General features: G+C 47.3%; 1 protein-coding gene across 3 annotated transcripts in view; it reads right to left on the bottom strand.

Annotated features, from left to right (window-relative positions):
- PIP4K2A (phosphatidylinositol-5-phosphate 4-kinase type 2 alpha) overlaps positions 1-11,264 on the bottom strand; it is a 107,018-nt gene extending 95,754 nt beyond the window's left edge. For all 3 annotated transcript variants that reach the window (XM_018564261.1, XM_018564276.1, XM_018564268.1), the window contains exon 1: positions 10,910-11,264. In XM_018564261.1, the coding sequence (XP_018419763.1) occupies positions 10,910-11,050 (141 nt within the window). In that variant the 5' untranslated portion in view covers positions 11,051-11,264. The remainder of the gene's footprint in view (positions 1-10,909) is intronic.
- Positions 11,265-12,200: the final 936 nt, after the last annotated feature.

The raw sequence follows: 12,200 nt of genomic DNA, 5'->3' as shown, positions 1-12,200 counted from the left end.
TAAGAATTACTGAAAATGACACATCAAGTCAATTTCTCCACTTTGATTTCAGATTCAATCATTCACAGAATCCTGTTTAAATTTTCTTCCAGTCCAGATCCAGTCCTATATCTCCATTATTTGGATCCTATACCACCAAAATTTGTTACAAACCCCTATTTAATGGATCTACTAGGGTCAGTTTATGGATGACTAAATTACATTACCACATCCATTAGAGAAGCGCAGTGGTCCCCAAACTGTAATCCATGAATCAGATGTGACCCTTTATCCAGCCCTTGGGGCACCATTTCTCCCACCAACACAGAAGATAATGCAATCCGACTTCCACTGACACCAGAGATGCCCACAATATATCCCACTGACACCAACGACGGGGCAACAATCCTCCCACCGACACCAACGACGGGGCACCAATCCTCCCACCGACACCAACGACGGGGCACCAGTCCTCCCACCGACACCACCGACGGGGCACCAATCCTCCCACTGACACCAACGACGGGGCACCAATCCTCCCACCGACACCAATGACGGGGCACCATTCCTCCCACCGACACCAACGATGGGGCACCATTCCTCCCACTGACGGGGCACTAATCCTCCCACCGACACCAACCATAGGGCACCATTCCTCCCACTGACACCAACGATGGGGCACCATTCCTCCCACATTCCACCTATTGACACCAATGATACAGTATTACTCCTCCTCCCAGTAACATTAATGATGGGACATTATTCCGTCTTCCGCAGACCACAGGCAATTTTTTTTACTCCCACTGACCACTGAGTATGATGAATTGTTTACTGACAATGGGGCATAGTCTATACCCAGTAGTCACAGTGTGGCCTACCTAAAGTCTGAAGGACAATGAACCAGCCATTTGTTTAGACAGTTTGGGGACACCTGGGAGTAGAGTAAGGAATCTTTTTGCTTAACAGTCAAGAGTATCCTGAATATGGTTAGAGAGATATATAGAAAGATCAATACATGCAATTAAATTCAATTAGTGTTTCCTCAAAACCAGCGTCCTCCATGCCCGCTATTAATTTCGTTACTTCCTGCAGCCTTCCATTTCAGGCAATCTTTTTTGTAAAATGGTGCCCCACAGCTTATTTAAGAAGAGGCCAATGTCTTCTACACACTGCTCAAATTTTGGTCAAGTCTTGACAATTTTTGTCGAAGGAGCCACTGCAAAAATTCTCAGCCAATCGGCTACAGTCACTGTCTGGGTATTCTGACAGGGGTAACCCCACAACTGTCAGAATACAATTGCCCAGCAGGAAAAAAAAAAATCAAGCTTTTATTCTTATTCAGCCCCACTATTAGAGTATGGTCAGCTTTACTGTGTCTATGACATACCGGTACACACGTTTACCCCTTATATACCTGTTCAGCCCAAACTGTATAACCTAACACCGATCCACACTGAACCTTATTTGCCATTGTAGAAGCTCAGTCACCCAGAGTGTCTAGGTCAGCTTGTAAACTGGAGAATCTTCCACTGATTGTATTACACGACACAGCTTGGTGTCACCTGCAAACACGGAAACAATACTTTCCATCTTAATTGTTGCATCATTTATAAATACGGTAAACCAGCAATGGTCCCATGTATGAACCTCAGGGAATACCACAGACCATTCCAAACATGAAACATTCAGTCTACGCACATACAATCCTTTCAATGCTATGCTCAGGAGTTATATCCATTTAGAGGTTCTTTCATTGAAAGGAAGGGCAAGAAGAAAAAAAAAAGGATATTTAAAGTTTCATGGCCAAAGCCACCTGCAAGCGGCGGTCATATTTCTTTCAATCCACTAATCAGATTAAAATTACACGGGTGACACTTTGGGATTTAAACCGGTTTGGAGGAGGCAGGAAAAGCACACACACTATTAGGAGAGTTGTATGAAAAGAGATACGGGATAGAAGGGTGAAAGTGAAATTAATTCGTGCAGCAGGACGGACAAAAGATGGGCCGCGGAACTGTAGGTAGAGTTCACACGATCAGCGGCAATATTTAATCTGCATACTTGTTTCAGTTCCGTGACTTTAAAGGAGAACTATGGGGTCAGTGTTTTTCCCCATAGTTCTCCTTGGGGTAACGGGAGGACACAAACTAGCGTCCTCCCGTTACCCTAAGCTCAGTATACAGCTCGCGGTATACTGAGGCGCCGCACCTGGAGCAGATCCCGACTTAGATGACGGGATCCGTCCAGCTGCGTGAGTGACAGCTGGCTCTGCCTATCTAGAGGCAGAGCCAGCTGTACCCGCCCCCTCCCCCGTCCGTTCCGCCAGTCAGCGCTGGCAGATCGGAGCGGGGAGAGGGGAATCCAGCCCCTCCCCCTGTCACGGCAGAGAGCCGTGACAGGATCGAGAGGTGAGGGAACCCGGTATGTGTTCGCTCACCTCCCGATCTACTGAGCCGACCTGTGACAGTCTCATTGTCACAGGTCGGCTTAGAACTATGAGGTGAGTGGAAATCACTCATGTCATAGTTCTCCTTTAACTATGATCCCATTGCATCAATATGAGAGCCAGTGAACTGGAGTCTTTTCAATTGGAGAGCATGGCAAGTACCTGAATTTGACTTGGTAAGAGCCTCTTATAATGCCATGTGGGGCAGAACTTACAAGCGGTCGGGGGGGAACGGGGTCGGGGGTAGGGTAGTACTGGAGCCAATCAGGTGTACCGCATTCACATGTGTAGACAAACCATGTGAATAGGAGCATGTGTCAATCCCATACAAGTCTTGGAGACCCGCTTCACACTAGCCACATGCTAGAATTATCAGTTGTAGGCCTCGTTCACACCGGGGCGGTTCGGCTGCACGGATCTGGCGACATTAACAATCCCATACATTGCTATGGGGACCGTTCATGTGACCGGGGGGATCCGCGCGATCCGAACCGCAAAGTGTACAAATTGTACACTCCACATAAAGTTTTTTTTAAAAATGTAAACAGCGATAGCTCTGGCAGTGTGCGATACAATGTACAGTGCTGGAGCTGCCACAATGCACTTGCAATGTTTTACTGGACTGACTAATGTGAACAGGCCCTTAAGCACCAAATTTCAAAAGTAAATGTGCAAGTGTGTTACGGATGGGGAAAGTGACAATTATCTGAAATGGATGCTTGATTCCAGAGTTCAGCGTTGAGGCTCCATTCACACAGAGGCAGCTGAATTAGCGCGACAAAATGCTCCACCTAAGGAATCCCATTCATTTCTATGGCCCCCGTTCACACCTGTGAGTTTTGTCGTAAGCAGAAATACACCTGTCGCTCGAAATAGTACATGAGCTACTTATGGGGCAGATTTCAGCTCGTTTTGTTACATAGACTCAATAGAAAACACTTGAAAAACACTCAGAGGGTTTTTTGGAGCAAGGATTGCCAATTCACATAATTGTGCCAAAATCCGCTCCCAAAAACGTGCGACTTGTTATGCACACGTAAAATGCGGCAAAAACAGCTCAAAACCTACACGCCTCAAACGCGCTTAATAGGCGTCGTTTAGGTGTGCATCTAGCCAAAATAACAAGTTCTTATTCTTATGTGCAAGAACCAATAGCAAGCAATCACAATCTGTCATATACTGGAATGAATTTGGATCTGTTGCTATTGGTTACACCACTTATGCGGAACTACAACTTCTTATCCCTTACAGCCAAGTAATAAAAAACACCTGCATGCCTTAAAAAGGGACAATAAGGCCTCATTCACACGAGAAAAGTCCGGCACGCACAGCTCCGTGCACGGCCGTATCGGGCAGTTCCCGGAAATGACAGGTGCTACGTGTGATTAGTACGCAGCCCCTGTCCTTCTCTATGGGAGTACGCGGCCGCACGCCACCCAACGCTCACCCCAAGTGCAGGTCCGTATGGGTTACTGGTGTCCTGGCTCGGACGCAGACAGCGTCCATCCTGTCAGCATACGAGTATGGACACCCGCAAGAAGTGCAGGGCGGGTGAGCGTAGGGTGGCCTACAGCCGCGTTTTCCCATAGAGAAGGACAGGGGCTGCGTACTAATCACACGCAGCACCTGTTCTTCCGGGGAGCTGCCTGATACGGCCGTGCACGGAGCTGTACGTCCGGACTTTTCTCGTGTGAATGAGGCCTAAAGCAACATTAAACCTTCAGGTTTTTTTTCTTATTTTATTATGGGGACTTGTTATATAAAAACCCCCAAACCCCTCTTTGTTTTATTTATTTAAATTTCTTTGTTCTCTAGTGGTATCCAGAACGCTAGCTCCACTCCCCCTGTACGGGTGCCTCTATCAGCTAGCCGACTGCTGTGGAGGCTCCTGTACGTGCACGGTCACGGCCGTGCCCGCACTTAGCTGTGCGCGTCCATAGACACACAGCGTGCGGCCGGCCAAGCCCCCACCCTTGCAGTCACATCTTGACTGACAGCAGAAGGAGCCAATGGCTCCTCTTCCCTGAGTTCCTTCACCCGCAACCAGGAAGCTCGGGGAAACCAGAGTAACTTCCCGGTCGCGGCGGAGAAGACGAGAGGTTGCAGGTAAGGAGGGGGGGGGGGATGAGGGTGTTAGAAGAGTGCTGGGTGTTTATTGCCTGAATGCAAAGAAAGCATTAAGGCAAAAAACACCCAGCCCTTAATACTACTGGTGGGTAATGTTCCTCTATAAGAATAAAGACTCTCAGCGAGTGTCTGAGATGCAAAAGTGTAGCACAGGGGTAGTCAACCTCAGCACTGCAGCTGTGGTGAAACTCCAAATCCCATCATGCATCTGTGATCTGGCAGTCATGACTGTGACTATCAGTCTTGCAATGCCTCATGGGATTTGTAGTTTCACCACAGGCCGAGGTTACCTTCCCCTAATGTAGCAAACTTCGCTGACTGTCGTTTATATCTTCTCAGCAACCAAACTTCTCAGTAAGAGATTTGTAGCGGATACAAAACTGCTGGTATGCAAATCCCTGAAGCGGTCTACACACGGTACAATTTTATTGTACAATCTGAGTACAACTGTACAAACTGCTGTGCAAGAGCCTACCCAAATTGTCACTTTGAAAACGCCAGCTGAAGCTTTTTATTTGTTTTGGGCAGAGTGGGGAAAGGCTGGAGTCTCTGTCAGGCCCTAGTGAGGAGACTTCCCCTCCTTTCCTGCCAGGACAGGAAGTGAGGGGAATACAGATAAAAAAAAACTCTTTTAAGTAGAGTAGTTAGCAGTTCTGACAGTGTTTTCATTGCTGTCCGGTGATAACCGCTCTCACCATCTCTTGTACCGGTGTCACATAGACAGGAATGTACAGAACATCTCTCCAATGTGGTCACAGGCAGAAATAAAAACTTGAGAGAAATGTTAAAGTGTCTGTACAGCCAAAACACTTTTTTTTTGTTTTGGATAGAATAGGGAAATGTTTAAGGGTGTCTTAATAATGGTGTTTCCATTCACTCCTAAAGATACAATAGGAAGTGAGAAGAAATCTCCCCTGCAGTAGTTACAGTCACTGTTTAGCCAACAATTTTCGGCCCAGCTCCTTCCATAAAAGTCAACTGCAAAAGGGCAGTTCACATCACAACGCACCTCCTGCCAGCACCCAGTATGTGGTACCCTGCATTGTGTTGCCATTTATTTAAATGCCACCCCAACGCACCTCCTGGCAGCACCTAGTGTGTGGTACCCTGCATTGTGTTGCCATTTAAATGCCACCCCAACACACCTCCTGGCAGCACCCTGTGTGTGGTACCCTGCATTGTGTTGCCATTTAAATGCCACCCCAACGCCTTTCCTGGCAGCCATGCATTGCAGCGCAACCCGCCGTACCACAATATCGTACGTTGTGGTGAAATTGAGCAATGCATGCTTTCCTTTTTTTACCACAACAAAGCGTATTACAGAACTGTCCGTTGTGTGTGCGGGAGGTGCATAGGGGTGCCATTCAAATGAATGGAAATGCAACACACTTAGCGCACAGTAATGCACACTAAGTGCACCGTGCCAAATGCTGTGAACGGGCCTTCAATCTAAGAGATTGTACAATCATATTGTAACTTGTGTGTCCAGCTCCAATCTCCTTGTACATCCATTAACAACCAGATTGTACTGTTTATGTTTCTGGAACAATATCTGCTTGTTGCTCTGCCCCAACCGTACTGTCCCTATAGATAATATTATGAAGTCATCCGTCTGCCGAGAATAACCTTCCCCTAATAATAGGAATCCATGTACATATATCATACTAACGTATGCATGTCTAACATGCTGCAGGCACCTCCAGCTCGGGCACTTCTCTCGGGGGAATGGCAGCTATTGGCCAGATGATCCACGCCAGCTAATAGATTCCACCCCTCCCAAGAGACGCCTGTCGGTTGTATCCTCAGGACTGATCTGTATATACCCCGCAGACCTCCTGATAATTAGACCTGAACAAATCACAGCCGCCAGCGAGCCAACAAAAGAAGAAAAAGAATACAAATGCAATTTTTAAAAGGTGACTCCGCTCAAACGGATTTCAGTTGTTGATACATGAAGGGGAACTGCATTCAGTGAAGAGAACGTCATAGCAATTACCAGCTCTGCTCTCCTTTCTCACTACTCCTGTTGAAAAAGGCAGAGCCCCGATGCTGTAATTGTCAATGAGGGGAATTTATCAAAACTGAAGCAGACAGAATCTGGAGCAGCTGTGCATGGCAACCAATCAGCTTCTCTCTTGAATTTTCAAATCTTAGGCCTCATTGGCACTGCCGCACGTATATGCGCGCATTGTACCATATGCAAATAAATGGCTCCATACACATAGCTGCGTATGGAGCCGTAAATTTGTGTAGCACAAAAATAGAATGGAACCGAGATGTGTGCGGGCAGCGTATTTCTGTGTATTTTACGCACATACGCGTGTTTGCGCGCGTATACGCACATACAGTTCATTAAAATTTCTATTACGAATGATGCATTCTGGGATTGCATATAGTGCGCGCATATATGCAATATACAATTTTGCTCTTGCGTTGTGTGTGAATGAGGCCTAAACTGAACACAGAAGCTGATTGGTTGCCATGCACAGCTGCTCCAGATTTTGTCTGCTCCAGTTTTGATACATTTCCCTCATTATGCTTCATTGTCTCCATTCTATAGAACACGGACACATTCTGTAACGATTATGAAGAATCAGGGACAGCGAGACACCCCCCTTTCCCCATGCAAACTTGAAAAAGGTGACTGAGCAATTCAGGCTACAACTGATATAACAGTTTTAGGCAGACTATCCCTTTAAGGCACAACAATAGCTGTCAATCAACATGAAACCTGGTACCTTAAGGCCCCTTCCACATGGGCTGATCAGGAGGGGATATGAACACGGATCCCCTCCTGATCAGAGGTTACCACTGTGACATCCCTGTCCATACAGTAAAACTGCCAGACCGCATGCCGGTCTATGGGGAGTTGGATGTAAATGGACATGTGTCCGTTTACATGAGATTACCCCCGATCCGGCACTATCAGGTCCGGCAAAACAGAACTCGATTCCGTTTGTTTTTCAGCGCCTGTGCAGAGTCAGGGGTAACTGGGTGTAAATGGATGCCCATCGACTAGCATTGGGCATATGATCGAGTCCACCTGAAAAACTGATAGGCGGACCCAATCGGCCCATTCGTCTGAAAGGGGCCTAAAGGGACCCTGTCACAAGACAAACATGGCGGCTTCCATTAATGTTCTCTCCTTCTTAGATTACTTGTTGATGGCCGCCATCCTGCCCAACTAACTTCACACTTTTGAGTCAATGACCTGCAGATAAAGACTTTTGACACCACTACAACTTTCCTTATCTGCATATTGTTCTGGGTCACAGTATTAAAGTCGGTGGGTCTACAAAAAAAACCATTGCAGGTTGGTAACAGGTACCCATAAAGTATAAATAAAGGCATTTGTTTTTAGATTTGAATAGAGTGGTCAGGGGAAATAACCACTATGGCTGTTATTGCTGTCTATGTCCCCATTACGGAGATTCACGCGCTTTAACTGCCCTGATCACCAACATCATCGGAAATGACAGGACCCAGACATTTTTAGTTGCTACCCACCCAGGAATGGGGGAGACCTTCCAATGGGGACACTATTTCCAGTGACAAGCTGTGTGTGTCTGCGGCAGTGCAAAGGTAGTTTTTGTGAAATTCCCAGAGTTCATCTATCTCTGGCACCCAACTCTTCTCCTTGATGCTCCAGATGGTCCCTCGCCATCCTCACATACAGTGCAGGGTTACGGGTCCTGCATCGTACCTGATGACATCGGTGTGTGCCCGCCGGACAGAGCATCTTAGTAAATAGAGGCTTCGGGGGACCATCCCCAGCCCTATGTGCCATTGCTTAGCGCTGATGACTGGCCACACGAGCATCAAATACAGAATTGTGTATGGCCGAGGTAGATCTGGCATCGCATGGTGCTACCAGCCTGCAATGGGACTTTGAGTTCTTTTTTTTTTTCTACAGAGTTGCTTTAATGGACATGTAACAGCTTCAATTTTGCAGCAGAGATTTGTAGCAGCTACACTTGCCTGCTTCATTTCTCTGCAGAATTCAGCTGCCTACGTCTCTGTGCCACATCATAGGTGTGCCATGACTATCTTCACTGGATAGCTGTAAATAATAAGGCTTGCCCTTCCATAGCTAGCTCCAAATGCTGCAAAAGTCTATCACACAATGCACAAAGGGAGACCATCTGCTTTGCAGGATACAGAGACGTATGGTAACACACTACCATGCTTCGTGGTGAGCTGCATTGCAAAACATGGTCCATGTCCAATTGTCAATCTGTTGTGGTGAGATGGTAGGCCATTGCAATGAGTGGATTGCCTTAACACAATGCGCGTGCCAAAAACACACAATGGACCTGCTAAGGGGTGAATCGCCCCTAAGGCCTTGTTCACACCAAATGCAGACCAGATCCGGTCAGGTTTCTGCACACGCAGTGTAGTGGGTTGTGCCGCGTTTTAGACGCGTTTAGAGCCGGTTTTGGTAAAACGGTTTTGGTTTAAGTTTAACATGGGCTTTCAGGCACTTGCATGCGTTTTAGATGCGTTTGTGATGTGAACTGGAGGTCAAAATACCATAGGAATTCATTGGACGCAGTTTTGATCCGGTCTGCACCTGCTCTGGTCCGGATCTGCTCCGCGCTTGGTGTGAACAAGCCCTTAGTCCTCCAAAGCTGCTGCATGTATGACCTGGCCCTTAAATGGCCTGCTGGCTCCCAATTTCCTACCTGGCTTATAAGAGCCACATGGTTCAACCAAACACATATGTATGTCCTTGATTTGATGAGCTTTCCTGAGTCATATACCAATAATCTCTGTTACATGAACAACTAAGGACACTAGTATTGACCACCGAGAGCTCCTAACTTTGCTGACAATGTACTACTTCCCAGCTATACTGCAAGCCAACAGTCATACAGACATTCTTCTGTATATACAGATAAGAGAGGAAACACCAAGCCTATCTTTGGAGCAGAGGCAGAACTGTAGTTATAAAACAAAAATATTCCCTAAAATATTCTGCAGGCCTGTGTGACGTGAGGTTTGGAGTGGACACTCAACGTGCTAAAACCTTCTGAGATAACCAACGCAAATTGCTATTCACAAAGTGTCACCACCAACACTTGCGGCATGCAAAGTGCAATGGCGGGGTGCAATCATAAGCACTTGCTTGCTATGGTTAGACTGAAAGCCGATTGGCTGCTACCGCCTGAAGCACATTGCACGTCATTTCTACCTCTGAAGTGATGATGTTTAACTTTGAAAGGTGATAGATAACTAACCTGTTACAGAAGCTTCAGAGCTGCCAAGTAAAGGACAACAGAGGGGGGGCTAGCCACCTCATGCATGGCAAAACATGACACACAATGCAAGGACACAGTGACAAAATCCACCAGCAAAACAGACATATGGGCTTATATAAAAGTCAAAGAGCGATTGGCAGTGTTGTAACCAATCAAAATTTGTTTATTAGTGTTCTGACTGCTCCAAACTGATGAAAGGTTGCAGTGGAACCCTTGGCTTGATACACTGAGCAGATGCCAGCAGGTACCCCCAATATGCAGCTCCGATATACAGGCCTAAACTTCTATGACTTTCTGAAGCGTAGGCATGTCCCCCACCGCACATCCCATAATGCAATGCCTGAGCATCCTACCGAAAATTGCCATCTAGGATGCCAACGAGGTCGGCTAGTGTTAAAGATTGCAAACGCATAGGGGGAGCATTTGGCCAACAATGGAATCAGAAGCCACCGATGCCTGCTGTCCTGCAACTACAGGGCCCCTTTAAATGTGACTAGCTGTGCTAGGTTAAACATTGCACATTGTTGCTCAACGAAATGGCTTATTAAATAAACCAAGAACAATCTGCATTACAATTGGTGATTTATAAAACGATGGAAGGTTGGAGCACACACACAAGACTTCCAGAAATGAAAAATATGCTAATGACGAAATACATAAAAGAAATAACCCCCCTAATTGGGATAGCCGCTGGATATCCAGTTCCCAGGGTACCCTTCAGTACGCCATGCTCTACATAGGGTAAAACAATGTAATGCTCTTGATTCTACACCAAGGCAAAAAAGAAGCAATGATCAGAGGATGGTAACCCATAGCAGGCAACTAACAACCGTTGCCTTGGCTGCTGTTATAATGAAAAATAGCAATTAGCTGCACCATGGGTTACTGCACTTTGCACAGCACCGCTGCCCAATAAGAAAGGCTAGCATGCATCCCTTGATACCATGACTGAACACACTGCAGCACACTGTAAAATCAGCCCAGGTCCCATTTGTGCTTGGATGTCCTCTCACCAGCTGGGACAAGCAGGCAGCCAGGAAGACAAACAAGGGGACAAGGGACAGGAGACCCATCCATTATGACTGACAGCTTCCCTTACCGAGTGATTGACTCCCCACATCAGGACACTGAGCAGAGGATCGCTGGCCCGGAACAGCTTGACTTTCTGAGCCACAAAATGTTTCTTCTTAGTCTTGGTCTTGCTAGCCAAAGTGGACGCAATGCTGCTGGCTGCTGCCATGGTCGGCACCTCCAAAATATCCAAACGCACCTGTCTTGAAGAAACTCACCCACTTAAAAGTCAAGAGAGAACGCTCAGGGCCCAACGTCTCATCTAGTCCAAAGGCCCCCCCCCCCCAAAAGGCAAAGCTCCAAAATATCCAAGTGGACCTGTCTTGAATGTCGCCCACTTAAAAAATCAGGCAGGAACCCTCAGAGCCCAACATTTCATCTAGTCCCAAACACTCTCAAAGGCAAAGCTCCAAAATTTCCAAACGGACCTGACTTGAAGAGTTTCACCCCCTCAAAAGACAGGCAGGAACCCAAGGCCCCCCCAAAAGGCGAAGCTTTAAAATATCCAAATGGACGTATCTTGAAGAATGTCAGCCACTCAAAAGTCAGGCAGGAACCCTCAGAACCCAACGTCTCATCTAGTCCCAAGGCTCCAAAATATCCAAGCGGATCTGCCACCAAGACCCGTCACCCACTTCAAAGGCAGGCAGGAACCCTCGGAGCCCAACGTCTCATCTAGGCCAAGGGCAACGCTCCAAAATATCCAAGTGGACCTGTCTTCAGAGCAGGCCAGGATCTGCAGAGCCCGGACGTCTCCTCTAAGGCGATGATGACGGATCCTGCAAAGTTTTTGCTGCGGTGTATAGGAAGAGGAGAGGGCAAATCAGTCCCAGGCAGACAGATCTTATTTTATTATTTGTAGATCCAGCCCAGAAAGGAAGGACTCTTCATGGAAGCAGAGGGAGAGATGTCTGTGATCTCGCAGATCTGTAGGCGTTTCCCTCTATCGCTTCTCTCTCCCACATCCACCAGCAGCTCTGGCCCCCTTCTTGTCTTGCTGTGATGCCAGGCGATGGGCTTGATTGAATGCACCTCCCTCCTTGCTCTCCAGGAGCGGCTCCTATCCATCCATGTCCTCTGCGATGGATGACAGCGAACACTGATGGTGCAGCAGCTGCTGTGCCCGCTGCAAAGCACAGGCACATAGGTTGCTGCTGATCACGATGGTTGCCCAGCCCGGCTAGTACACCCACATACATACACACACTGTTCTCCCCCTCCTACTGCAGCCTCAGCCCTCCCTGGAGACAAGGCACATGCGGCTCATGCAATCGCACCCAGTTCCTGCCAAGCCGGGCTCACCAGACGTCTTCTTCTAG

This window comes from Nanorana parkeri, unplaced genomic scaffold (assembly GCF_000935625.1).
Source record: "Nanorana parkeri isolate BGI_ZX_2015 unplaced genomic scaffold, ASM93562v1 scaffold23, whole genome shotgun sequence".
Taxonomy (NCBI): Eukaryota; Metazoa; Chordata; class Amphibia; order Anura; family Dicroglossidae; genus Nanorana; species Nanorana parkeri.
Note: the sequence above shows the minus strand (reverse complement) of the source record. Positions and strands in the feature narration are given on the sequence as shown.